Genomic DNA, 27,775 nt, shown 5'->3' on the forward strand with positions numbered 1-27,775 from the left:
ATAACCATATTTATTTAATAGGCACAGAGATCAAACATTCATAAAGCTTGTAAACATAAATGTTGAATTTATAATATAGCCCCCACCAACACGATTATAATTTTTTTCTGTGCATTAATGGGATGTGCACAACCCTTAAGGCGCGATATCTAGCCGTTTGGGCCATGTCAAGAACGAGTCGGTTATTGTGCTTCTGTCTGCCCGCTCAAAATATCAAAATCAACGCCATTGTCATATTTGCTGAATGAGTGAACACTCAACCTCAATTTCAGCTTCCATCGTTGTCGTTGTCAGCCTTTTTTCCTGCTTTTCCTCGGCTTTTTCCCCGCCCCCCACCGCCGATTTCCCAGCGGCAATGACAATTTCGCGTGTGTTTGTCACATCAGTTATGCATGTGTGTTTGAGTTTTCATATATTTATGACACTCCACTCTGTCACTGTCTGGGAGCGCGAACGCGAATTCAAATGCGAATGCGAATGCTGGTGCGTGTGTGCGCGCTTTTATTTAAACGCAATCAAATTAAGGGCCCAGCAAATTGGCAAGGCCATCAGCAGTATGTAATCAAGTTTGTAAATTCTCTCCCAAAGGTTAAAATCGAATGTGAAATACGTAATAAATATTACAAAACACAACATTCAACTATTCAACTCTGAAAAACCCAATTTGGTCTGCAACTCGTTACAAAAATAGCATTTCCCAAGTAAATTTACGGTGCTTTGCTGATGAGGTTGATAAAGTCAACGAGAAGTTTGTTGAAAGCTTCACCCCTATCCGATGTGACCCAATTTTCTTGCAGCCTGTAGACAAAGCGATAAGACTTTAAAATCAACCGCTCACATGCAAAAAGCAACGAATTCGATTTGCGGCAAGTGGTATGTATAAGATGAAGCCCGAAATTGCCATGACGAACCTAGGCTGCTTTAATGGTGTGCAAAACCAAAAAAAAAATGGGGGGAAAGTCTTGTGCCTTCAGGCAGAAACATAATTTTCGTTGCCTACTTTGGAGGGCAGACTTTAATGGCGGATGGGCGTTGAAATGTAAACGGCGCCGTGAGTGCAATTTGAGTTTGCCGCGAATTAAGCCCTATTAGGCAGCCCAAGCAAACCTTTCATGTCTGTTATTAGCCAAGAGGCGAAAAGAAGCCAGATGCCTCTAATGCCTGGCAAACATTCTCTGGGCCATTATATTCCCTGTTCACCCACATCGATACAGGCGAATTGTACTATTTTCTGTCGACAGTGTGGAGTCAATAATTTATGCTTCTGCTCCATTTTTCGCGGCTGGAGTTATGTTGTTGGCCTTCCATTGACCCAATTTCGGTAACAGTGCTTCCCCAACCATGCGCCCTCTCTTCCAGTCCGCTCTTTTGCTCTCTCTTCAACTCTCTTTGACTGTTAGAAATTGGCCGCTCTTTTTGGCCTAGTTTTTGGGGCAGTTAACAGCGGCAACTCTCAGGGACAAACTTAGGAAAGAGAGCGTGAGAGAAAGAGAGAGAGAGAGAGAGCGGAAGGTACAGGGGCATGGCCACCCCCCTTCTGAGGGAAAACTTGGAAGGGGGTTGTTGCATATACACACCACTATATACTGTTGACCCAATTTCGCGGCTGTCCTTCCTCAGCTGTTCTGATTTCGGTTTCGGTTTCGATTTCGGTTCGCATTTCCGCCTTGTGTATTTTTGGCCCGACACTCTGGGGTTTGGGGTTGTTTATGCTTGCTGCCAACGGGAATGGGAAATGGGGAAATGGGAAATGGGAAATGAGGAAAACTCGAAGATGAACTGTGGAGCAGAGAGAGATAGAGCGAAAACAGGAAGATTTTTATTTACCCCACGCACGTAGCCTGGGCTTTTCCCAATATGTGTGTCCTCCTGGGCTGTCAAGTAAATTTTCATTGAACGCGATGGCAATAGGATATTGCATGGCAACGAAGGACTTCCACTGATAGCGTCTGGCAAATCGATGGCGGGCGGGGAATTATTAAGTCGCGTAAATTAATAAGGATGTGCTGGCAAGCTGAGCCGATCAAGTTCCATTTCGAACCAGGAAATATCTGCTTAGCGAGCTGAGCCTCGTTCCGGTTAAAGTCTTGAGTAAATACGCATAAAGATTAGCATGAAGTACGCCCCCGAGTAAATACAAATATATGCGCACTTATACGGGAGTTTATATATATATATATACATATATAAGGACAGCTGGAACTGGCGCCAGACGGGAAAATGCCCCCACTTTCTTTGCCAATCTTGCTCAAAGAGACTTAAAGAAGATTCATGTTATGCCGCCCACTCACGTTGGCTATTTGTGTACGTTTTCCCGGACCCGGCATTGTGCCCGCTGTTTTCCTGCCAAATCAGGACGCAGTGCGGTAGTCATTGCCGCCGTAATACGCACTCCTGGACCGGGGTGGAATTTTATTTCCTCATCCGCCCGGCCGGAAAGTTTGCCAGCTGGAGTTCGCTGTCGGCGAATGGTTTTCTTTCATTAGCAAACAAGCGTTTACCCCCGCCGTCGAGCGCTCCTCATTAGAGCCGGATAATTAACACGCACCACTACACGCAGAACGCAAGGGGACATAACTCAAGCTGCTTTAATTTACTTTTCGATTCGAGTGACTTGGCAGGTGGCAATGAATGCCAGGAGGGCGGTGGTGGGCAACATTGATAGCACAAAATGATTTCTCGAACTCCTTTGCGCCGTAATTGAATATAATTGCAAGGCAAATGGCGGCGTCGTCGGCTGGGAATTGAAAATTGCGCATACGCAGCGTTTGACAAACGAGCTGCCGTGCTTATCTGCCGGCAAACAAAATCGAGGCATTAATAAACCCCTTTGAGCTTTCAGCATATTAAGATGCCAGTCACGCAGGCGACCAACTCCGAAAAACTGCAAACTGGCAGACTGGCAAAAAGGCGAACAGCCAAACACTTGGCAAACACACACATACACACACATACACACACACAAACACACATCTGAAAATGGCAACAATGGCGTGTGTATTCGCAGGCCCTTATTTATGATCCAGGATATGCGGCGTATCCTGCCCCCAAAAGTCTGGCCGCAAACGAATTACGGCCGCTTACTAATTGCAGCAAGTTAAAACGAAAAGTGTGTATAACTTTTCGCTATTCCCTTGCAGGCCGTTAGGGCTACACCGGAAATAAATGGGTTCAAAGATGATATGGGTGGAGAAAATGGAAACGAATATATATCACTGTTTTAAAGATTAAATCTTTATATAAATATATCTAAGTGATTTTAGAGCGACTGTTATATTTCTCTCTGTGCATCCATTTGCGTAGATGCGTGCCAACCACGTGCTTTAACAATTTACGCCGCTTAAGTAGCGCAGGATATTTATGTTTATGATTACGTTGCGGTTCGCAGACTCCTCCCTAAAAGGCGTTCAGCTTTTTCCCGCATCTCACATTACACATACGCCGTGTGCGCCCTCCGTGAATTCAACTTAAGTGGGCCAAAATGGCGGAATAAAAGTGCCGCACCGCACCGCACCGCACCGCACCGCACCGCACCGCAATGCCAACATCCACAACAAATAAAGCGCTCTGGCAATCTCAAACCACAAAGTTGTAAACAAATCGTTAATCACTTGACGCACAAGGCCAAAATGGGTAACCGAAAACTCAGTTTTCAATTTGTACAGCAGTCGCACAAGGACAACAATTGCCAGCGCAAGGACGCAATCAGTTGTTTGCAGTGCCCCCAAAACTGCACATATGTACATACATATATGCCCGGTACATGGGCACATATACATAGTTTATGCAAGTGAGCCAGCATGTTTTTAAAGTGGGTCAATTGCCGGCGTCGTTGCTGCAGCGCAGCACTAACCTTCAGCATAAAAACGCAACATAAATGCTGGCGCACAAAAAGGCAAAAGAGCTGGGCGCCAAAAGCGTGTCAAGGCGAGCGACAAGCGAAGCATTGCGACCGCAAGGTGACCCAGTAAATAAAGGGGGTGGTTGGGTGGCTCGGATGGCGGGGCTTGGCAAGGACGCGGACCGGACCCGGGACCCGTGTTATCAGTAGTGCAGGCGGCTGGCGGCAGGCGGCAGGCGGCATGGCCAGCAGCTCGTTCGTGCGGCATCGTTTGCCGCTCGGGCGAGAGTCCAAGGACTCTGATTCTGGCTTTCAGGCAGCCAAACAGCCAGCCAAACAGCCAGCCAGTTGCATTGTCCGCACCCACACAGTCGCACTTGGCACCGGGCCGGCACCGGTTCGAATCGCTCCTGGTCGTGGTCCTGTTTTCGTTCGCTGTTTCTGCTCCTGCAGCCGCTAATACCGCCAACTACAACTGCTCCACCATGAACACCATGGCACTCAATTATTACGTGGAGCGCAGTGACTACGAGTGTTATGGCAGTCACAGGCCCACGGGGCACTGCTCTTCGCGGTCCTCGTCCATGTCCACGTCCTCCGAGGATTCCCTTATGCAGCCCTTTGCCCGCCAAGTACGAAAAAGATTCAATCAACTGATAAAATTAAAAATATATTTTAAACAGAAGCTACTTGTATTACACCCTGTTTATACCACATAATAAAACCCTTTGTTTTCTCTTCTCTTTGCAGTCCAAAAAGTTCCGCTGCGTTTATCCGAAATGTAATATTGTGGAGCCCGATCAGAATAAAATCATTCGTCACATTAGGAAAACACATTTGGGGTAAGTGAACAAGAAATTGCCTTGCTATTGGGGGGCGGCAAGTGGGTGGGGCCTTGACTTAGCCACCGCCGACCTTCTCCGCGAGTTTTTCCGCCCAGCAAAAAAGGGAAGGGGGGCAGCTCTAAACTAGAACACTCGAGCACAGTAAGCAGGTCACACACAAGCGAGTAGTATAGCCTCTTCCCAGCACGCAGATTACTTTGCGCACCTGCGGCCCAACGAGTGGCTGTGGATGTGGGTGTGGATGTGAATGTGAATGTGGATGGGGGTGCAGAGATGGCGGTGCAGCAGTGCGCTTTTGAGGCCAAGGTCCAATCGCCCACACACGATCCGCGCTGAGCTGCGACACTTGCCAATCTCGTTTCCTATGTAAATCAAGGGGCTAAATGCTAGAAATAAAAGACGCTTTGGGCTTTCTTTTTTGTTGCTTTCGCTTTGACATTGTTGTTCTCTCTTCTGCATATATGCGGTATATCTATTCGTATATTTATATATATATATATAATTGTATATGTTTTGCTTTATATTTATGGGTTGCAGTGTTCTGTGTGCTGGTGGAGTGGCGTGGCGCGGTTGCTGCTCTATAAAGTACAGTCCGCAAAGAACGCAAGAATGTCGGATTTCGGGGAGTGGAGTGTGTTTGGGTATCTGTTGATAGATTGATAGGTTGGCGTACGCTACATGTATATATAGGTGTATATGCTTATTTAGCGCTCGGCTTGCTGGCAGAGATGTAGTAGGATCTATGACAGGATCTGGGCTCGAATCTGGGTGCGAAACTTATTGCCAAACGAGAGGCGTGCCTCCAGAACAGTACTGAATTAGTCGTAATCGTATGCGGATATATGTATAATCTCGGGGCGCGAGTCGGCCTTTAGTAAAGTAATGGTATCGTAACTTAGCACTAAATCCTATGAGCAATTTCTTACAATTTCAAAACGAACTAAACGTAAACACGGCCGACAAGTACAAAAATTGAAACTAGCTGGAGGTACACACAATATAATATAATAATAACACACATAATAGATACAGTACAATCTGAATTTGTTGGTTTGTTCAAAGCTTTCGGCAAAAACTGCAATTGGCAATCGGCATATTAACTAAGAAACTTCCTGAAGCGCAGTCATGCGTGGATTACATATCGGTATTACATTTTACATACGGTTAAAAACACTAATTACTATGGGCTAAAATTAGCTTAGGCTTATTAATATGCTGCGTGTTCTAAACAACTACATTAGTCTGCCTTGATTTATTGATTGTTTGTTTGTTGCTTGCTTGCTGGGTGGCTGGGTTCCTCCGATTCGTCCGATCAATTAAAATAGATAAAAGAGTTTGGAGGTCGTTAATTAGGATAGGACTGCCGGTGCAAAAGGTGTACAGAACATAAACGCAACTACTTTTCGATAATAGACAAAATAATTTACACTGTTCAATAAATAACCTAAACATAAAGTTGTAACAAAACAAAAGCTGACACAAATAGAACCAATCGATTAGTTGAGCGGACTCGGAGCAAAGAGAATTCCCAGAAGATATATTATTATTCGATCCTGCGCCGACCTAGTGCGGATGCATAAGTCCATGGGTGATGTCCATGCCATCACCCAATCCGTTCACGCTAAGCCCCCCATTTAGCATGCTAGAAGCTGGAGGAGAAGATTACATAAGCAAAGACTTCTTGGGAAATCGGTTAGATGAACTCACAATTGCGCGATCCTTGTGTGTCCACTTGCGTCCAGTACTGTTCAGATGGACTCTGAGTACTAGTCCCCGGTGGCGCCTGGACCGGCGCCCCCGTGTACCGAAAATACGGATTCTTCAGGTCCAGGGTGTTGCTCGACGAGATCAGCGTGCCCTCGATGTGCAAGTCGATGGTCACGTCGTACGACTGCCGCCGGTTGGCCTCCAGCAGCACTCGGCCGGTCAGCGTCTGGCCCTGCTTGATGAAGATGGGCATGGGCAGCAGGCAGCGCACCTGGTACCAATGCGTCAGCGGTGCCGTGGGCGACGTGGAGAGCCACACGTTCTGGCTGCTCCCGCTGAACTCCACGTCGAACCAGAAGGCCAGCCCGTGACAGATGCCGGTCTGCAGGATGTGGAACTCCAGGGGGATATCTGTGGGAGATCACATGTTAGCCGCTGTCTCAGATCATCATCTACAACTAGCTAAACTCACCAATCAAATGCAGGTCGTCCTCCTTGTCGTTGAGAAAGTCGCACACGTGCCGCACCGACTTGGCCATGCAGATGCGGATGTCGAAGGTGTCCACGATGGGCTGGCGGAAGTACTCCTTCATGCCCTCCTTGTGCAGCGTGGTCAGGTCGACGCCGTGGAAGGCCGACTGGTACCAGAAGTTGGCCTTGTTGTACTGTTCCGAGTAGAGCGACTCGTCGGAGAACGGGGCGATGTGCAGGTCGCCGTGCGTGGGGTACATCTTGCCGTGCGGCTTCAGCCACTTCCTGGCATGCAGATACGTCTCCAGCATGCGCTCGTTGTACAGCATATAGCCCATGGGCTCCGATATGATCACGTCCACCTTCTCGGGCAGCTCGATCTCCTCGATCTTGCCCGGTATCACAGAGATCTTGTGCTGCACATTGTTCGATTCGACCAGCTGCTGGGCGTACTGGGCCATGTTGGAGGCCTCAATGGCGTACACCTTGGCCGCCCCCGCCTGCACGGCGAAGAAGGACAGTATGCCAGATCCGGCGCCCACATCCAGGACGATCTTGTCCTGGAAATCCACCGCGTTGCCCAGTATGGCCCGCTGGTAGGTGCTCGTCCGCACATAGTCCTGCATCATGTTCTGCTGCTGGCTGAGGTAGCCGTAGAACTGGAAGTACTGCGAGGCGGACGACTCCTCGGTGCGCTGCGAGAACACTGACTTGGGCCTCAGGTGCTTGACGTTCTCCACCACCTTCCGGAAGAGCTGCTGGTCCTGGTCGCTGGCGAACCGCAGCACGAGGTTGTCCGCGTCCAGAGAGACGGCATAGCTGCGTCTGCCCATCTGGGCGGCATCCGTGTCGGCGGCTATCATGTACTCCTTGAGCACGTGGCTGTGGTCCTCATCTGGCAACGAGAAATTGGCGGGATTAGAATGGGTTTTTAGTAGCTCCCTGGCAGAGACTCACCATCCACCACGCGGAGCACCACTCCCTGGGAATCGTAGCTGCAGAGCAGCGTGCAACTGCCCTTGTATTTGTTGGCAAACTCCAGCTTCTGCTCGTCGGCAATTGCGCTGATCACCACGCCGCTAAATTGGCAATTGCTCAGCGGGCAAACGGCGGCGGCGGTGGCCAGTTTTCGGGGCTGCGAGTGGGGCTCCTCGGGTCGCAGGCTGGACATTTTGGCTGGTTGTTAGCTGATTTTGGCTTTTCCTTGGGCGCGAAACAGCACGGGCGTCTTTTCTCTCTTGTTAATTGACTTTGTAGGCCGCACTACACACACTTACACACACACACAGGCAAGCACGCGAGATGCAGACAGACAGACGCGCAAATTTTTCTATCTGCGAAATTTTCCACCACAAAAAATGGCTCGTGACTGGCAGCTGGGAAATTGGCGCGCTGGCTATTTATGCGCGCTGCTCCTTAGAATGGGACGGCCGCTCAAAATCGATTGCTCTTGTTGATTTCGTATTGATTTCACACGGAGGAACGTGCGTATTTTTTTGCAAAAAGTTTTAGAGCTGGAACAAGAAACATCGATGCCAACATCGATTGGTTAAGAACGTGGATGGTTGAGAACTTGGATTTCCCAACTGATATACTGAAAAATGCAATTTGGGATTTAGTATATTTTACCTATTTAGGTGATTTCTGCACATGTCTATTTTGGAATTTTTTTTGGAAATACCACTTGTGTGCAACGTACAGTGTTTATTTAAAAACAGTCAACTCATCGATACTATGTGAAAATTTCAATTAAAAACATTTTCATTTCAATTAATCAAGCATTTACTTTTCCTCTTACTTACTTAGTTTTGTATATTTTACTTCAACTGAAATTAGCATGGATTTAAGAATTGGTTTAGAACTTTGCTTAAGTAACCACGTATTGCGGTGAATGGCAATGCCGTTTGGTTGGCAACGCGAGTCGGGAACAAAAATAAAAAACGGTCGCTTAAAAGAGATGATAGGTACCAAATTGAATTAATAGAAGAATAATTAGTTTATAGCAAAATAAATGAAACTAAACTTTGTGCTTTTAAACATTGAATTTCAAAACTTTTTTTTTTGTAATGAACTTACAAATTTTTAATTACATATCAGATTTAATAACATAAAATATATATATTTGTACCACATTTTAAAGTTTTGCCTTGTTAAATAAACTTGTTTTTAAAATTACTCTTTTAACAATTAGGGCTTACTTGTTAGAAGAATAGCTTACCATAAGTGGGATATAATTTAAATAATTTGTTTTGAGGTTAATAAACATATACCCAGAAATCACAATAAATTAAATAGACAGTATACATAATAAGTGATGTGGTGAAAATCCAATTGAAAACAAGATATGTTGAATTTGGGGTCCTTAGCTTGGGATTGCTTTAGGTCCACCTAGGTACAAAAGTCCAGTAAACTTGGCATCACTGCCCGAAGACATCGTTTTAATCAACTCTCGACGCTTTGCAGCTCCGCGGACGATGACTGCGAGAACGAGGAGGAGTTCTACTACACGGATGTCGACGACGACGACGAGCAGGTGAAGCCCAGTTTGGCCTCCGAGCCGACGCTGAGTCACCGGGACATGGCGCGTCCGCCGCACGAGGATCCCGAGTACCAGAAGCAGATTGTGGGCAACTTCAAGTGGGTATCCCTGCAGTCCATGATGTAGATTGCCATAGTAACTCCTACTCTTTTCGCTTTACAGGCAAGGACGCGCCGGGAGCCACTACAACCACCTGGCGCAGCCGCACGGCCGCACCATCAGTGGCGGCAAAATCCCGAGCACCCACCAGCAGCAGCTGCAGAACAACAACACCAGCTGCATCCCCACTTCGCACCTGGACCACCACAACTACACCTCCTACAGCATCTCCTTCGCGGGGACGGGGCTGGCTGCGGCCAGCGCATCCGGCCCGCCGCTGGGCAAGCACGCTCGCTCCTCGTCCACCCGTCCGTCCCACTCGGTAGCGCCATATCCATCGCCGACGTACGTCCAGCAGCAGCAGCAGCAGCACCACCACCACCACCACAGCAACAGCAGCAACCATCACACGCACAACTATGCCAGCAGCAGTGGCAACAGCAGCAACAGCAGCAGCAGCAGCAGTCCGGTGATCCACAGCAACAGCAGTGCCAACAACATGCTGCAGCAGCTGTCGCAGCAGAATGTCACGGTCACGGCGCACCACAGCCAACAGCAGCAACAACAATTGCAGCAGCAGCACCACCACCACCATCACCACCAGCAACAGCACCAGCAGCAGCAGCAACAGCAGCACCTACTGTCCAGTGTGACAATCACGCCCAACTACCATCCGGCGCAGCAGCAACAACACCACCAACCGATGCGCAGCCAACAGCAGCATCAGCAACATCCACAGACAACTGCCGGCAACCTGGTTGCCCACAACAACAACAGCAACAACAACAGCAACAACAACAACAACAACGGCAACAGCAACGGAAGCAATCCGCTGCAGCAGCAACACATGGCGCCACAGGCGGCCGTCAAGCATACGCCCCATTCGCCGGGAAAGAGGACGCGCGGCGAGAACAAGAAGTGCCGCAAGGTGTACGGCATGGAGAAGCGCGACCAGTGGTGCACCCAGTGCCGGTGGAAGAAGGCGTGCAGCCGCTTCGGCGACTGAAAGCGACAGAAGTCGTCGACGGAGGCGGCAAACCAGGCGTCGGCGCACCAGTCCAAGGCGGCAGCAGCAGCAGCAGCAGTAGCAGTAGCATCAACACCACCCAATCCAGCAGCAACAACTCCCAGCCCAGCAGCAACATCGGCCACCAAGATGACCACCACAGTGGTGCGATTGGCGGCCGAGGTGGCTGCCGGCAAGCAGTTGCCCTCCTCGCTGACCATCAAAACCAACAAGCGGTACGGCGGACAAGCGCAGCAGCAGCAGCAGCAGCAACCTCATCCCTATGCAGTGAGCGCCAACAGCAACACGATCAGCAACAGGCCGGTGCGCATACGCAGTGTGGCCACCTCGGTGATTGTGGCGCCCATTACCTGCACGGCCACGTCGACGACCACGCCCACCCAAACGGAGGAGCAAGCTGGGGAGGAAATGGAGGAGGATCTAGAGGATCAGGAGGAGGAGGAGCGGCAGCAGCAGCAGCAGGAGGCTCTCGAGGATCAGGAGGAGGCGCAGGTGGCTGCGGCCAATGGTTTGCTGGCCTGGAGCCGAGCAGCCGCCAGTCAGCAGCAGGCGCAGGCCGTCCTTATGCAGGGTTAAGCCCGCCGAACCAACGGAACCACCGCCCTCTGACCTCTGACCTTCGACCGCGCACCGCTGACCGCTGACCGCTGACCTGTGAATCGCATTGGAAAGGCTGCCCCAATGCCAGCAGTTGCCACGACGACAACAACGCGAACGCAAACGCAAACGCAAAAATGCAAATTGAAAATGGTCTCTTCTTATTTACTCTGCATAGAATTGTGCACCTTAAACACGTAACGGTATCTCTTTTGTTGTTGTGCAGGTGTTTGCCAACTGCCGTGCAAATGTTGCTGACATTTGCGCCCGGGCAACATTTGCAATCTACAATAATCTAATTATTATTATTATTATTATTATATTATTATTATTATTACAGTGCGTAAATATACATATACATATTTATTTCTAAAATGACTTTGTTAATTCTTATGTTAAAAAGCAAAACAGCAGTTGGCACATTTTTATATATACAAAACAAAAAAAGAAACAAACAAACAAACAAACCGATAAAATATAGATGCCAGCTGTTTTACATAAAATATAACAAAAAAATGCAAAAGAAAAAACAGCAAAAAACAATTCAAACATAAACAACAACAACAACAACAACAACAAACAAACAAATGAAAACAAACAAAACAAACAATATTTAAAGCAAATATACATTTGATTTTTTTTAGTTAGTAAGAACTCTAGTAAATTTTTTTCTAGTATTAAGTGCAATTTCTGTTCTACTTCTCGCTCTAAACAAAGAAAAACAAAACAAAACGAAATGTAATGTAATGAAATGAAATGAAATGAAAGGAAACGAAGCAAACCAACTCAAACAAAACAAAACAAATCAAAATGAAACTATAAAGCAGAATATTCAAAACGAAAACATAAAGATATGCATATTAAATATTCAAAGCGTTGCATCTACACATTAAATAGGCGTAAACAAAAAATAGTTAAATTACTTGCATAATCATGTGTAACTCAAATCCAAGAACCGTTTAAACAATTTGTAAGTGTGTGTTAAGCGCTAAGAGTTAAGTATTAATCGACTTCATGCATACGAGCGGCAATAGATGGACACACAGCTAAATAATCTAGTTAAATAAGCACCCAGCCACCACCACCACCACCCACACCTACCACAAAGACCCACAACCAGACCCAAAAAAAACTCTCAAACATCTATAGAACAATTACCCCCAACCCGAAGCAGAACCCGAACCTGAACCCAAGACCACGCTAATGTAACATATAGACGTACGAGCAACTTAAACTTAAACGTAGTGAATTTTTAAACAAACAAACCAAGCAAGCAAACAAACAAACAAACAAACAAACTTACATACAGACAGACAGGCCGACAGACAAACAGACAGATAAATTGAGGTACATATGTAAATCATATCCGAATCGAGAAAAGGGAACCGTCAAAATTTCTATTGGAGCCAGAAGGAAAACACTTTGAAACATGTTCAAAATTGTAATACATACATTGTTAAGTTGATATTTTCTAAAACACACAAAAACGAAAAAACGAGCTAAATTCGTATATTGATTAATTTGTAATGAACTTATGACTAAGATTTATAAAACATGAAAAACAAAAACTTTTTGCGTTGTGCAGCTGTTGTGAATTGTTCAAATTACGGTATACACATACAAACAATGACGTCACAAAGGACCCAGCAAGGTTTGCGAGGATATAATGAGATGTAGGGCGATATCGAATGATAGCCAGAGATTGAGATTGAAGAGCAGGAGAACTTACGGATGAAGAAATGAAAATACACAAGGAATTCTTAACCAAATTGGAAGTACAAACTAAAGTCTAGAATATGTAAATATAGAAACCCCATTACACACACTTAAAAAGGGAAAGGAAAAAGGACGAGGGAGGGGGAGAGGAAGAGGAAGAGGAAGAGGGAGAGAAGTGCAATGGGATAACGAATCCAAGTTGAAACCGAATCGCGATCGGAGAAAGTCGGAGCGGAAGGAAAATTGAGCTTAAGCGGCAGCAGCTTTAACAAGTTTTTGAAAATGAAAATGGGAAAGTTACGGAAGAGCGGGAAAAAACGAATTGAAATAGACCGTAGGGAACCGTAAGGAGTAAAACACGCAAACGAAAATTTCATTGAAATTGTTTGCCGTGATTTGAATGAAATTCATAATGGTGGCCATTTTTGTGTAATGCGAAAAAGTTTAACAACATTTTTTACACTTGTATTTCGTTTTTATTAACTATAAGTTTAATCAAGCCCACAGCAACATGAACGATTGTAAAAAAAAACCGAGTAAAATGCAACTGAAAATGGAGAAAATGCAATACATTTTACTTATTTTTGTCTGTCGCCCGTCGGGGCGTCTATTCTTTATTACGATTATGATTACGAGTATGATTATTGTCATCATTATTATTGTTTTTCTTGCTAATTTTCGTGCACCACACAAACACAAACACACACACACACAAACACAAAACCACCCACACACACGCATAGTTAAGTACGTACACTCGATCTATTTCGTTGCGTTCTGGAAATTATTTAAACTTAAGTGATATTTTTAAACAAACAAAAAACAAAGAAAGAATGAAAACTATCCATTATTATATAATTATCGCTAATATTTCTTACTATTTTATGTGTACGATTACCATAATCACGAAAAGAGCAAGAAATGCAAGGCAAGCTAATCGCTGGATCGGGGTATCCCCAAAAATCCCCGACCAGAGATCTGACCTGGCCTGAAAAACAAAAAACCGATCACTGAAAACGGAAAACGGAAAGTGACAACAGACGATAAAGCAGACATCTTATGCTTAACGATGATTAAAGATTAATTGAGGGATATCAGTAATATCAGCAAAGGTCAAAAGCTCTAATCCATCGAACATGAATGCTAGATTCATTTAATAGCGAGAAATAATCTTTCTTTTTAATTTTTTTTCTTGGAAAGAATACAACACAACAACAACAACAACAACAAGAACACCCATTTTATTAAAAAATATACAATTGTTATTTATAATTAAACAAAAACGAAAACCAACTTTGTTTGTTTTTATTATGATTTGACTTTTCAGTTTCTGCCTTGGTTTCCCGTTCAGTTACACCTTTAATTTTGGATAGAACGGTATCCGGATTGACGGAGACTCCACCTGTTTCCCCATCACACGAAGAGTGCATTTCTCGAACAGACACGGTTTCTCCCAGGGTCTGAGATGTAGCGTTACCAATCGGAACGGAACAAATTGTACAACTTTCTACTGCATCTATAGATATGCCGATTGGTGTGGCAGCATAGACCTAGAACAGTCTCTAGTTTGTTTTCAGTTGTCCTTTCCGCTGATTTAAGCCGACAGATGTACAGACAAAGAAGTGCTTGCATAACACAGCCATGATAGCAGCAGCAACAGATCGATGTGTTTATCTTTAAAAGTAGCTATATATATTAACGGGCATATTTGCCCCCGTTTACGTGTAAGCAGAATATGCATGTAGATGGCAAACTTATGATATTTCTTCTGATATTTATCGTCGTTATTGATGTGTAAACATAACATTAACATTAACATTAACATTAACTTAACTCTAAGCTTAGATGGATTCGGAGTAGTCCGTTAAGGAGGATCGAGTTCGGTTAAAATTAGAAATCTCACGGCAGCTGGCGACCGGACTTGCATCCGGTTTCCGGCGATTGCTGGTTCAGCGCGGTATGTTGCATCCACTAAACGATAACTAAGTAATTATACTTGATACATTATATACATATACAGTACATTTAGGTGTGTAGCTAGGGGCGAGGTGTCTGAGCGATTTTTGGGGTCTCGACATGGATAAATCTATGTGATTCCGGCTAGAATCGGAGCTCTGCGACTGGGCGTCTTTGTGTGTGTGTTGGTGTTCATTTTTTGGATAATTGGAAAGCGAAATTAGTTTTAAAACAAAATTTCATTCAATATAAGGCTGATTTATTTGACTTGTTCATTTTGATATATACACAGACACACCCAACACCAAACACCAAACACCCAACACACACACATACACACACACACACAAACACACAAACACACGGCACACACGCACACTCACGCATATCAGCCAGGCAGCTAGACATTGGATTCCATTTAAGATTAAGTGCATTAAGTCGGTTAGTTTAGTGAGCATCCAGCAAAAGACTTGCGCATCGTTTATTTAGCTGCGTTTTCACGATCCCAACACCCTCGCATTACTTATCAATTCCATTTCATCGATGAGAATCGAGAAACAGAAGCAGGCCAAAAAGGAGCTATATTCTGGGGGGATAGCAGACCACAGCATAGCATAGCCCCCACGAAAGTGAAAAGTTGTTGGACGGATCGATGAATCGAAACAAGTGCTCTACACTGCCAGCAACGAAAACCACAGCCGCATTCGCTCATGCCTGCCGCTCGCATCATCACATCCTTTTTGAAAAACAAAAGAAAAACACACACGAATTCGAGGAAAGCAATAAGCTGTTTATACAATCAAATACCCTTGTAATTGTAATCATGCATCGCACACATTGCAACATTCTTGTGAACTGACTGATACTTCAAACCAAAACCAAAATACGAAGCGAGATTATGTATTGTGAAAATCACGAAAATCAGACGTGAAATCATCTAACATAGGCCTCTGCCATCGTGTGTCGGCGGAGCTTAAGTTAAGCGAAAGCATAATTTCAATAATAGGTTTTAAATAAGTTTTTCTACCCAAAAGTTGTTGTAACGTTTTTACACTTTAAATTTATGATAATTGGCAAGACAATTGTTTTGATAACTGAAACTGAAAGGAGAGGAGGAGCGTAAGGATTGAGAACTTCGGCCGAAATTGTATTCAATTATTTTGCATTGATTGGCTGGCAACTGAAACCACTAGATGTCTTCGAAAGTGGCTAAATGCAACCTTGATTTCAAAAGACTTTTTGTTCTGGGCCAATTCCCTTGAACATTTATGGGTTGACATTGGTGCCCAACAAAAAAATTAAAACTTAACACTTAACAATTAATATGTAACATTAACAATAATCGATTTAGTTGGGCTAACTGAGGACTTAATTAGGATCTAGGCGTCATGAGAGATACTTTGAATGACTTGACTCGACTTGATTAAAATTAGATGCTCCCACTCCCCCGTTCCCACCACATTTATATTTGTATTTGTATTTGTATTTGTAAATGTATGTCTAGCATTAGGGGCATCCCTCAGCACACGCACATATACACCCACAGAAACACGCACACCCACAAAATACACCCACAACCATTCATCATCACCTTGAAATTTTCGTGTTTTTATGTGTAGTTCGTAAGCGATGATTAATGAGATGAATCTATGATATAAACTTGTTGTTGTGTCTACATCTATAGAAGTAACTAACCCTATCAGATCGATTCATCCTTGTTTTGTTTTTGTTTACCTTGTTGACTTGTTTGCTGTTACAAAGATTCTATTACCCCCACTGTGTACTTATCTCGGTTCTGCTTGGACTAGCCAACTGGTTGAACTGGTTGTCGGCGAAGTTAGGCTAGAGCATACTTTAAAGGCAGGCGGCGGTCGCCAGGATCGCCGCCACTGATCACCACATAACAAGGTACAAAAAGGGCGCAATTGGGGCGGCATCCACCCCCTGCCACGCCCATTAGCCAGAGGCGAAGGCCTGGAGCAGGTGAAAGATGAAAGATGAGCTAAGAAGCTGAGAAGCTGAGAAGCAGAGAAGCACACAGAAGACACCACAGACACTGATAATACTACGATAATTTACGAGCTAGCGTAACGGAGTTTTGCATTTCCAAACAAAACCATATGAAACCAAGTAAATAACCAGCAACTAAGTGTCGTGTATATTCCATGTTAAAACAAATACAGCCACTGTGCAGCAGCAGCTAAATAAGCATAAAATTATACATGTATACAGTATATATTTAAATACAGATACTATATATATATAACCATATGCATACATATATCTAACCGAAATTACGTGTAGCGAACGAGAGCAAGAACAAGAACTCCTTTCTGACGGCAATGATTGTTCATATACCTATACATATATGCAGTACCCCTAAATACATAGAATACATTAATCATACGTACCGTTGTCTCAATGTGAAAAGCTTAAGTCCACACCGATCGAAACTAACGTAATAGCAGCTAAACTCGAGGACCCAAGAGCCGAAACCCAATCACTATTGACCCCCCCGATGACCCAATGACCCAATGACCCATGACCCCAAAACATAACGAATATCCGTAATACAGTGCAGCAGAGATGTTTAAAACTTCAATTAAACATTGGTGAGAATCGAGTACCTACAAAACTGAAAGAGATAGAGAGCGCGCATGGGCGACTATATTTTTGCAAAGCAAATTGTGCAGCAAATGCAATCGAAACTAATGGAAAACGTTTTACGCGCGAACAATTTTAGACATACAAAAATAGAGGAAGGAAGTACGAAGCGAGGGGAACACGAACGAACACACAAAACTACAGATCATAAATATATATATATATAAATATATATATTTTGCGTCTTTATATAGGTACAGGCAAACGGCATATTTGTATATTTACACTCAATGTACAGTTCGGAGCTACAAATCACAGCAGCTAGGGAAATAGGAATACTTAAGTACTTGTTGCTCGTTTGGCTTTTTATGCTTCATGTCCTGCATTAATGTTAATCCAACTACAGATCAGCCATTACCCATCAAATCGCAGCGTGTCGGATATGTACGTAAACCTAAGGAACCATCACTCTCATCACACCAAAGCATTTACTCCAAACACCACTCACGTTAAAAACAGATCCCACAAAATAAATCATTTTCAAAAGTATTTTAAGCGAATGAAAAATATACAACAATAAAAGCAAGAAATAACTCTAAAAAATCATTTCAATGGACGTGTTTATGAATGTTGATTTTAAACAATAAAACGAAATCAGAATGAATTAAAACGTAAACAACTAATTCTATGACATAAGCTAAACAAGATACAAATTCTATAATAAAATAAAAACAGAAAAGACAAGAGCAAAATGATACTTTCAAAACTAACCATTTGCGTTTTAATTGACTGGGTGAAGAAGTGGAAGAAGATTTGAAAGGGTACTATCTACTATGGCTTCCTTTTAGTATGGCCAAAAAAAGGCTTTAAGCTTGACAAATATAAAGATGTAAGCAAAGTTCTATATAATTTATTTTGTTATCGAAATATAATCAGATTGCACCATGTACAGCACGTGCACCAGGATTACCGATGTGCTTTGAAAGACCAGCGAACGATTCATGCGAAATGTGCCAAAAATAGCGATGTAAGTATGCTGTCTAGCAAACTGCAGTGATAGCCATTCGACCTGTAAGAACAGAGGGATAAGGAGTACTTTCCATTAGATTAACATACACCACTTACACTTCGCTCCACCTCAGCGCTTTGTTTGCGTGGAGTCCTCAGAACCTCCATGGTCGTTTCGAGTAGGAATTCGGTTGTGTTGGTCAAACAATTCATCAGGGGCGATAGCATCAGAGGTTGAATACACGTAACCAGGGCCAGCAAAATGTACATGAATTCCGTGTCGGCGTGTCCATGTCCGAGAATCACGCGTACCACCATGTATCCTGCCACAATGCCACTCCAAAGATTACGAAGCAGGTAGCTTAGCAGAACGAACTCGAAGATGGAGCCCACTTCCGAGGTTAAATCGATTAGGCACTGAAACATGGTGTGGAGCCTTTGCACCTGGTGTAGCTGGTGGGTCACAGATCTCGGTCTCGCAACCAGGAGTACCATCTTCAGGCCGGACTCCAATCGCCACCAGCACTGGCATATCTCCGACAGGATGGCAAAGATCAAGTAGTTCATCGCAAATATCATGAACTCGGGCAGAAAGCAGTTGCAGGAGTGGTTAAAGCCCATCCTGGTGCTGAGAGCAAATAGAGCCAAATGGATGCTGAGACGAAGGATCAGAAGGAAGGTTATTATAACCAGCAAGCGATTCAGGTATCGCCTATTTTCTTTCGACCATCTATATCCCATTTTCCTGCTTAGCTCCCTAAGTTTCTGCAGCTTCTGCATCACCACAAATATTCTATTTCGCCAGCGGTAGGAACATCTCATGCAGCTGGTTAGGTTGAGAAAAACCAATGCGAAATAGGTGAAAAAGTTAATCCTTAACACAATTGATTCTGATTTGTCCGTGAAAACTTCTAGAAATTGCAGTAGAAACTTAATCGTCAGGATGAATACTACGAAGTTGTGTACTATCCTGTAGATGGCAAGGAATCGGGAGCAGCGCAGTCTTCCTTGCCCAACATCCTTGTAAAAGTCCACAGTTCCATTTAGGGCACAAAAAAATATAAAACCAATTTGTACAAGGCTTCTTAGCGACCGCATGACCTTATCCACAAGCTGCTCGCGAAGCTACTGAACCCATCCATCAGCTGGATGTGTTAGGGCCTGTCATTTCGATTACCAGATATTACATCAGCTGGGGATTGACCCTTTTTGGAGCACTTGTTGCTTGAAATTTAATTAATTTAACCCTACTCTCATCGATTTCGTGATGGATTGCTGTGTTAATTAAGTGCAAAATGATTATCTTTTCAAGATTTATTTGCCGATACAGATAGTGTTGGCTTTTTATGTAATTGTTCTATAATCATACATCTATATTTAAAAAATCTTTTATTTTTAGGTACATAAGATCGAAGTAGCATGACGTAAAATTTGTTTATTATTCGTTTTCCATTTTATGTATTAACTTATTATTATGTATTATATATATTAATATATTTTGGTTTTTTTTTTCTTTTGTATATTAAGCGTTTTTGCAAGTATATCAAAATGTTGGCCCATTCTTTGCACTATTGACGCCAAAATACAATTTTTTTTGGCAGTTTCGATAAAAAAAAAACTATTAGGGACTTGAATTCAATTAAGTCTTATATTGAGTGGAATTTTTTTAATTGATTACTCAATCCTCTATGCACCCGCTTTGATAGTTATATCACTTAAGGAAGATAACTCTTTAACCTTTGGTATGGCAAACATTTTCCACGTAACATCGACTGGCCGAGCCACGAAGCCGAGCTCGAATAGACGAGCCGATCCCATGTCCATCGATCGGGTGTCGTATTTTAGCACACTCCCCAACCAGCCCCAACTTCAGTTTGGCAGCAGCAATCACGCGAATCAGTTCGAACCAGAAGCGAAACGACCCACACTATCTGTCCGACCCACTGCATCTGAAACAGACGGAAAAACTATGTGGAAAACGACCGCCGCTTGACGGTTGACGAATTTCGGAATAGTCATCACCTTGAGTGCAGATCATCGGCTGGGCTAATTGAATTGGGATCGGACAAAAAGTGGAAAATAATGAACGGACTGCAATTTGGGAGCGCGGATAGAGCTTGCCAATTTTTTTGCTAAACAGCCGCGAACGCGACAATCAGAGTGCTAAGTGTGCTATCAATCAGTCCAGACCGAGGTCGGCTGCATTGTCATGGCTGGATTGCCACTGCTGATGACCTGGCTGGTGCTGGTGCTCCAGCTGGAGGCCCACTACATACAGATCGACCACGAGGAGTTTCGGGCCAGCGGCTTCCCGCATCCGCACTTTCCGCCGCCGCCTCTAACGCCGCTGGACCACCTGCCGCAGGTGCTGGCCGCCAAGGAGCTGACGCCCGCCGAGGTGATGGTCGACCTGACCAACGACCTGACCCACCGCCTGCTCCACTACCACTCCATCCTCAACCGCAACAACTTTGCCTTCTCGCCCACGGCACTGGTCAGTGTGCTGGTGGCCCTGTTCGAGGGATCGGCGGGCCAAAGTGCCGAGGAGCTGAGGCATGTGCTCCAGCTGCCCAACAATCGGGACGTGACCCGAGTGGGCTACCGCGATATCCACCGACGACTGCGGGTAAGGCTGTTCTCGGTCCACAAATGGGCCACTTTGAACTTAACCCAGTGCCATTGGCGGTTGGCCACTCAAAGCCCCGTCCAAATTAAATGCCAATCCACATTTACACGCCTGGCTAAGCACTCATTTGTTTGGAGTGCGGAATGCCAAGTGCTCATTGATAAAGAACAGAACCAAAGTTGAGTATGCGTACTGCCAAACCAATTGCCCCAGGCACAAGACCATTGCTCTGCCGATCTGTGATCGGATTTCAATAGTTCGTCGACCCCATTGAATCAGATAATCTGGCTAAAGTGACCAGCAATTGTTCAAGTGAATAGATTTTTTAATTGCCAATCATTATGTAGCCATGTACTGATCAGATTTTGGGCAGTTAAATGGATCAAAAAGGCCTTTCGCTGGTTATCTTTATTTTGGGTGGAAAGTTTGCATAAATTAATTTGAAGTTTTTGATAATTAAATCAATGGTTTATAAGAGAATATTTTTATATGAAGACTTCGAAATATGAAACCATGAAAATATCGGTGTGTTTAAATTGTTATTTTTTTGTAAAAACATTTTAAAATATTCTTAAATCGTTGAATAAATATATGGTTTTTCGACAAAACTTTGTTACAAATACATAAAGCTAAAATCGTATCGTTTAATATTTTGTATTTACTTTGTAGACTTACTTTTTTGGCTCCGATAATCCCCTAAAAGGGCTCAGCTTCAACAAGTCCAATGTGACGGTTCTCAAGGACTTTGAGACCGTTCTTATGTTCTATGGATACGATCTGAGTGTGGACATGCTATCCTCAACGCCAGCCAATCTAACGTCAGATGCCGAAATGGTCAACACCACAATGGCCAGCAATGCCACAACCGGTGAAATGGAAGCGGAGACCACGACGCTGAAGGATGCAGAAAGCACAACGGAAGAGCCGGCCACTACGACCACGGAGGCACCGGCGACCACAACGACAGAGCCTCCAACCACCACAACAGAGGCGCCAGCGGAGACGGAGGCCACCACCGAAGCTCCAGCAGCAACGTCGGGCGAGGAGGAGGCCGAGCCCGCTGGCGAAGATGAGGCCGCCGAGCTGGTGTCCGCGTTTGTGGCCGAGGAGGACTCCGAGCCGTTGCTTCGCATCCAGAAGTCCCGCGTCTCGCGACTGCCCACCAGCAAGCTGCAGGCGCCGCTCAAGCACTCGAATCCCATCACGCCGAAGCCCATTTACTTGCCCAGTGCCCGGACGGCGGCCATGCCGATGATGGCTCGTCAGGTGGCGGAGCGTAAGGCATCGCCCACACGGCAGGTAATTTCCATTATAGCTCCACAGGCAGCAAACATCTCGCTGACTCGGAAGGCGAAGATGGCACGCCACAAGCGACACACGTTGCCAGCCTACAAGGACCTGGATGCGAATCTCTTTCTGACGCTCTTCAATCCGCACACACATGTGCCGCACCATCCGCTGCACATTCCGCCGCCAGTGCCCGCTGCTTTTGCCCCGATCACCAACGACTTTGAGCCACATTACGTGGGCGAAGCGGCCGAGGGCAAGTCCAACTACAACACAGATGTGATCAGCCACGTGTTCTACCTGGGCAACCAGCAGGTAGTGCACACCACCTTCAAGGTGTACAACGCCGTGCTGTACTACAAGTACTTCGAGCACCTGAAGATGAGCGTGCTGGAGCTGGAACTGGACACGCCTGAGTACAACCTGATGATCCTGCTGCCCGACTACCACACGGACATCGTGGCAGCCGCCGCCTCCCTTAAGCTGGGTCCCACTCTCCGGCTGATGCGAAAGCAGCTGAAGCCGCGCTGGGTGCAGGCCATCATACCCGACTTCAAGCTGCATGGGACCATGTTCCTGACCAACGATTTGCAGAATGTGAGTGTCGATTAGTGCGCTTCGGTTTCATTTTATTGATCTGTGCCATTGGTTTGTGCTTTTCTGTTGCAGATGGGAATGTAAGCATGGGCGTGATTGCTACAGCTCCCGGCTCACTTTTACTTTCGTTGCAGCTGTGACGTCTTCGAGCCGAATCGCGCCGATTTCCGACCCATGACTGATGAGAAGGGCGTTTACGTGCGGCACATTGAGCAATCCATAGACGTCACCATCCGTACGCATCCCATCAATCAGCTGAAGCGTAAGTGTCTCGCATTGCAGCACACCTGAATGGAGTGCAGTGCAGTGATGTTGGAGGCATTGAGCCGCAACGCATCGCGATTGCCCCACCCTTTTTGGTGTTGCAACAGTTGCAGCAGCCTCCGCAACACGAGACAAAGTGCAATAAGCAATAAACATTTCCTTTCGCTCTCTAGGCAACTATGGCGCACAAACGAAGCCCATTCAGATCTCCGTGAATCATCCGTTTCTGTTTTTCATTGTGGATCGCGACCTGGACGTGGCTGTTATGTCGGGTCGCATACTGAATCCGCTGAACGTGCGCATCCAATGAAGCCCGACGAAGGTCGAGTATCGAAAGTGAAGAAGCCTTTGTTTCCCGGTGCCTACTTATACGAGAAGTTAGTTACGCTTAGTTTTAAATGTAAATACACAGGGGTGTCACGGCAGTATGGGCAGATTGAAATCCAATGGAAGTCAAGGGGCTTTAAGTGCTTGCAAATAACATTAGAACATTAAGAAGAAATATCTAAGAACATGCTCTTAAAATTTAAAGCCGAATTGATCAAAATTAATAGCGTTACGATTATAAAGAGTAAAAAGGTAAATCGTTTAAAAGTATTTAATAGGGAAAAGGAAGCGTTTACGATTCTTTAAAGTTTGTTTATTCTTGATCATTTGTCCGTCTTCGTAAAACTATAAAAGCCTGAGTTTTGGAATTTAACATGCAGACAGGCATATTTAATTTGAAGTTGTTAAGCTGGAGCACTGGTTTCTAATATTCGGGGAACTTTACAATAACATTCATTCATGCTTGTACTTTATATATATAGGTTTTAAGCTTTGCAAGTGGGAGTAACCCTTTATGTTTGACTCATTGACTTGGAATTGCCCATCTCGTCTGTGACACCTCGGATAAGTCGAGCTTACCCCTTTGAAAATAAATATAGTGAGGTGATCCTTAGCCTAATCAGTTCAGTTGGTCATGCACAATCTTCTAGTACCTGTACCTTCTAGTACTGGTACGTGCCGAACACGGTGCAGACGCAGAAGAGGCTGGTGTTGCTGAAGACCTCGGAGACGGAGGTGTCGCAGTCGCAGTCCCAGCAGCAGCGCGAGTTGTAGGTGGCCCCCGCACCCAGCTCCTGACCGAGCATCACCTGGACGACGTGCTTGTAGCGCTTCACCCGGGAGCTGCTGGCAATCTGCTGGTTCACCTCGTCGGCAATCTCGCTGGTCCACGTCCTGGCCACGTCCTTGTCGTAGGTTTTGTCTGCAATTGGAGGCGTTGCTAGGCAACTGGACATGGGCTATGGATTTTCCCACTCACCCTTGAGTTTCTCGGCCATCACGGTGTTCATTATGTTCTTAATGGTGGGCAGGGGAAACATCTCTCCAAAGGCCGGTCGCATGCTGTAGGCGGTGGGCTGAGCAGCCGGCTTTTCCGACTTTTCCGCCTTTTCCCCGCCATCAGCTGTGCCCGAGTTGAGACTTCCTGGTGCCGAGTTTTTTAGTTGTTTCTCTGCCTGTTTGTCAACTGCTGTTGTCTGGACGGACTTGCCTGCTTCCCCAACAGATTGTTTGTCAGTCATTGCGTTATAAAATAATTAATAAATATCTTTGAAAATAATCAATTTGCTGAAACGCCTAATAACCGCGGTTGTTTGTTTATTTTGACATTCACCACGAACCGAAAACCCTGATTGGGAGTTGCCACCCCGTGCACTAAAAGTGGCAGCTCTTGACGCTGTTATATTTGAATTGGGGTAACTTTTCAGCAAAAAATCGACCCGAAGTTATTTAACAATTTTTAATCGCAGATTTTTAGAGACTTAAGCCATAAGACTATAAGGAATAGCTATGAAACTAGCACTACAGGTTTTTGGTAACTTTTCGGCAAAGCCATTTTTCGGAAATTTAGAAAGGGGCTACATCATAAAAATTAAAAAATAGACCCGAAATTGCTAAACAGTTTTTCAACGCAGATTTTAAGAGACTTAAAGGTATACCACTTCGAAATCGGATGTGTAAAAGAAAAGTTATGGAATTGGGACATCAGGATTTTAGTAACATCGATCTGCAAGTGCAAACCAGATTTTTAGAGGCTTAAGCCACAAGGCTATAAAGATATACCACTTCGAAATCGGATGTCTAAAAGAAAAGTTATGGAATTAGAACTGCAGGTTTTTGGTAACTTCTTGGCAAAGCCATTTTACGGAAATTTAGAAAGGGGTTACATCATAAAAATTACAAAAAAAATCGACCCGAAATTGCTAAACTATTTTTTAATGCAGATTTTTAGAGGCTTAAGACACAAGACCATAAAGGTATACCACTTCGAAATCGGATGTCTAAAAGAAAAGTTATGGAATTAGAACTGCAGGTTTTGGGTAACTTTTCGGCAAAGCCATTTTTCGTAAATTTAGAAAGGGGTTACATCATAAAAATTACAAAAAATCGACCCGAAATTGCTAAACAATTTTTTAACGCAGATTTAAAGAGACTTAAGCCACAAGACTATAGAGGTATACCACTTCAAAATCGGATATCTTAAAGAAAAGTTATGGAATTAAAACTGCAGGTTTTTGGTAGCTTTTTGGCAAAGCCATTTTTTGTAAATTTAGAAAGGGGTTACATCATAAAAATTACAAAAATTCGACCCGAAATTGTTAAACTATTTTTTAATGCAGATTTTTAGAGGCTTAAGACACAAGACCATAAAGCTATACCACTTGGAAATCGGATGTCTAAAAGAAAAGTTAGGGAATTAGAACTGCAGGGTTTTGGTAATTTTTTGGCAAACCATTTTTCGTAAATTTAGAAAGGGGTTACATCATAAAAATGACTAAAAATCGATCTGCATATACAAACCTTTTTCATAGCAGAATTTTAGAGGCTTAAGCCACAAAACTATTAATGTATACCACTTTCAAATCGGGTGTCTAAAAGAAAAGTTATGGAATTAGAACTGCAGGCTTTTGGAAACTTTTCGGCAAAGCCATTTTTCGCAAATTTAGAAAAGCAGATTTGTAGATAGCCACAAAACGTTATAGATACCCCACTTCGAAATCAGTAGTTTTGAGGCTATATATATTTGTCTGCATTACCACTCTTTAGGTGGGCATTGTCACTATATGTACTGCCGTCCGAGCAAAAAGTTTTCTCGAGGAAAACCAATTGGTTTTTTTTGTATAACCCCTAACCATCTTTAGGTTTCATAAAATCTTTATTCAATTCAAAATAAATCGAAAAGTTACATAATAAATTCGATAAATATGTTTATATATGCAGGTTATAAATAAAATTACACAATAATTTAAATCATTTCATTAGTTACAGTTAATGGTTGCTTCGCTCCCTTACATCGATAAATGTAGGTTTTCGCATATAGAAAATATTTGTGTGCATCTCTTTGTGTTTGCTTTGAATTTGGTTGGGCAGCAGATGACATATTACATACATGGGTTGTGCTGTTTGGGAGGATTAGCGGGTGCATCATCAAATAAATAATAATACATTCAAACGGTATACACAGAAATTGACAAACAATCGCTAAGTGAAGTAACCTAAGAAAACTCAAATAGACCATTTACAATTGCTCAAAATCACACATCAAATCAACGCACTAAAAAAACACAACATATTGCATAGGACTTACAAAGTTCAGACAGATTTCAGTGGCAACGACTAACTAAACATACAATTAGGTTGTATACAAAACTAAAGGTGTTCTCGAAAACAATCGTACTTCTGTCCTTACTTTCAAATTGCGAAATTAGTTTTTGGTTTTGATTTCTTCTCTGCCTGTTTTTACACCAACCTTGCGCGCATCTCGGAAACTAGTTAGGCTTACTACTTAAATATATATTGAAATTGTTCTCTGCCTGCTTAATCACTCTGAATAGTTAGTTGCTCGTTTCGGTTACAGCTCATGGGTTCTAGTATTGTTAATTGTTAATATTCAGCTGCCTTTTTGGTACGTTCTCCCCTGTATCATCTTAAGTATTTAGGCTCAACAGTCCGTTTAAAACTTCGACGACCAGCACACTCCAGGGAAAGTTTGCTATTCAAATCTGAAACGGAAGGGTTTGTAAGTTTCGAATTGGAATTTTTTTTTTTTTTTTGCACCACTCACATTCGATTCTTCGTGGTCATGCGGTTGTCCGGTTAGCTTAATGCCCGTTGCCTCGGCCGAGTTCGATGCCGATCCCGCTGCCGTGAGATCCAGTTGGGAGGCTGTGGGTCGTAGGGCCGCTCGCTTGGCGACAATTTCCAGCATCTCATTGAGTATTGCACCCTCGGCGGCCACATCGGCGGAGCTTTTGTCCAGTTCTGTAATTATAGTGGAAATAATGAATGTGGGTTTGATTTAATCTGGATTGTAATGAGTTCTTTAGTTCTGTTTAGCTTAAATGTTTAGTCCTTGCTTTTTAAACCAAGTTAAAAGTCAAGTCCAAGCGTAAGTACTTACTGTTGCAGGACAAGCGCAGATTAAGCTCTTCCTTGAGCTGAGCATGCCGATACTCCAGTTGCAATTCCTGTTGCCTTATGGTCAGTTCCTCATCGCGTTTCCTGAAAGGAAAATCAATCTCATTAGTTTCAAGACATCTTAACT

The 27,775-nt window shown here is 44.1% G+C and overlaps 6 protein-coding genes across 9 annotated transcripts in view; 2 read left to right on the plus strand and 4 right to left on the minus strand.

Annotated features, from left to right (window-relative positions):
- The window catches only part of LOC128266479 (zinc finger protein 704), a 117,582-nt gene extending 107,059 nt beyond the window's left edge, over nucleotides 1-10,523 (plus strand). For all 3 annotated transcript variants that reach the window (XM_053003031.1, XM_053003039.1, XM_053003050.1), the window contains 3 exons: nucleotides 4,592-4,683; nucleotides 9,328-9,501; nucleotides 9,566-10,523. In XM_053003031.1, the coding sequence (XP_052858991.1) occupies nucleotides 4,592-4,683; nucleotides 9,328-9,501; nucleotides 9,566-10,508 (1,209 nt within the window). In that variant the 3' untranslated portion in view covers nucleotides 10,509-10,523. The remainder of the gene's footprint in view (nucleotides 1-4,591; nucleotides 4,684-9,327; nucleotides 9,502-9,565) is intronic.
- On the minus strand, nucleotides 5,097-8,514 carry LOC128266521 (histone-arginine methyltransferase CARMER). The gene is made up of 4 exons (XM_053003100.1): nucleotides 7,822-8,514; nucleotides 6,866-7,759; nucleotides 6,394-6,804; nucleotides 5,097-6,335 (listed from the first exon to the last, which is right to left on the minus strand). Exons 1-4 carry the CDS (start codon nucleotides 8,033-8,035, stop codon nucleotides 6,250-6,252), a joined length of 1,605 nt encoding a protein of 534 aa, XP_052859060.1. The 5' UTR covers nucleotides 8,036-8,514; the 3' UTR covers nucleotides 5,097-6,249.
- Nucleotides 10,524-18,312: 7,789 nt separating the features above from the next.
- On the minus strand, nucleotides 18,313-21,790 carry LOC128252338 (putative gustatory receptor 85a). The gene is made up of 3 exons (XM_052979983.1): nucleotides 21,712-21,790; nucleotides 18,528-19,065; nucleotides 18,313-18,471 (listed from the first exon to the last, which is right to left on the minus strand). Exons 2-3 carry the CDS (start codon nucleotides 19,029-19,031, stop codon nucleotides 18,313-18,315), a joined length of 663 nt encoding a protein of 220 aa, XP_052835943.1. The 5' UTR covers nucleotides 19,032-19,065; nucleotides 21,712-21,790.
- On the plus strand, nucleotides 19,978-23,494 carry LOC128266599 (uncharacterized). The gene is made up of 5 exons (XM_053003246.1): nucleotides 19,978-21,036; nucleotides 21,706-22,920; nucleotides 22,993-23,000; nucleotides 23,055-23,182; nucleotides 23,358-23,494. Exons 1-5 carry the CDS (start codon nucleotides 20,620-20,622, stop codon nucleotides 23,492-23,494), a joined length of 1,905 nt encoding a protein of 634 aa, XP_052859206.1. The 5' UTR covers nucleotides 19,978-20,619.
- On the minus strand, nucleotides 21,053-24,837 carry LOC128266576 (dynein light chain Tctex-type protein 2B). 2 transcript variants are annotated; one of them, XR_008269066.1, is made up of 3 exons: nucleotides 24,491-24,837; nucleotides 24,091-24,433; nucleotides 21,053-23,546 (listed from the first exon to the last, which is right to left on the minus strand). XR_008269066.1 is itself a non-coding variant. In XM_053003176.1 (2 exons), the coding sequence occupies exons 1-2, from the start codon at nucleotides 24,750-24,752 to the stop codon at nucleotides 24,174-24,176; spliced, it is 522 nt and encodes a 173-aa protein (XP_052859136.1). In that variant the 5' UTR covers nucleotides 24,753-24,837; the 3' UTR covers nucleotides 23,562-24,173. The 2 variants fall into 2 exon arrangements, 1 of the variants encoding a protein (XP_052859136.1); XM_053003176.1 differs by lacking the exon at nucleotides 21,053-23,546 and having other exon boundaries at nucleotides 23,562-24,433.
- A 1,530-nt stretch (nucleotides 24,838-26,367) lies between these two features.
- Nucleotides 26,368-27,775, minus strand: part of LOC128266590 (F-actin-monooxygenase Mical) — a 44,146-nt gene continuing 42,738 nt past the window's right edge. The window contains 3 exon segments of the mRNA XM_053003235.1: nucleotides 26,368-27,233; nucleotides 27,296-27,492; nucleotides 27,632-27,732. Of these exon segments, the coding sequence (XP_052859195.1) occupies nucleotides 27,228-27,233; nucleotides 27,296-27,492; nucleotides 27,632-27,732 (304 nt within the window). The 3' untranslated portion in view covers nucleotides 26,368-27,227.

Source organism: Drosophila gunungcola, chromosome 3R (genome assembly GCF_025200985.1).
Source record: "Drosophila gunungcola strain Sukarami chromosome 3R, Dgunungcola_SK_2, whole genome shotgun sequence".
Classification (NCBI taxonomy): Eukaryota; Metazoa; Arthropoda; class Insecta; order Diptera; family Drosophilidae; genus Drosophila; species Drosophila gunungcola.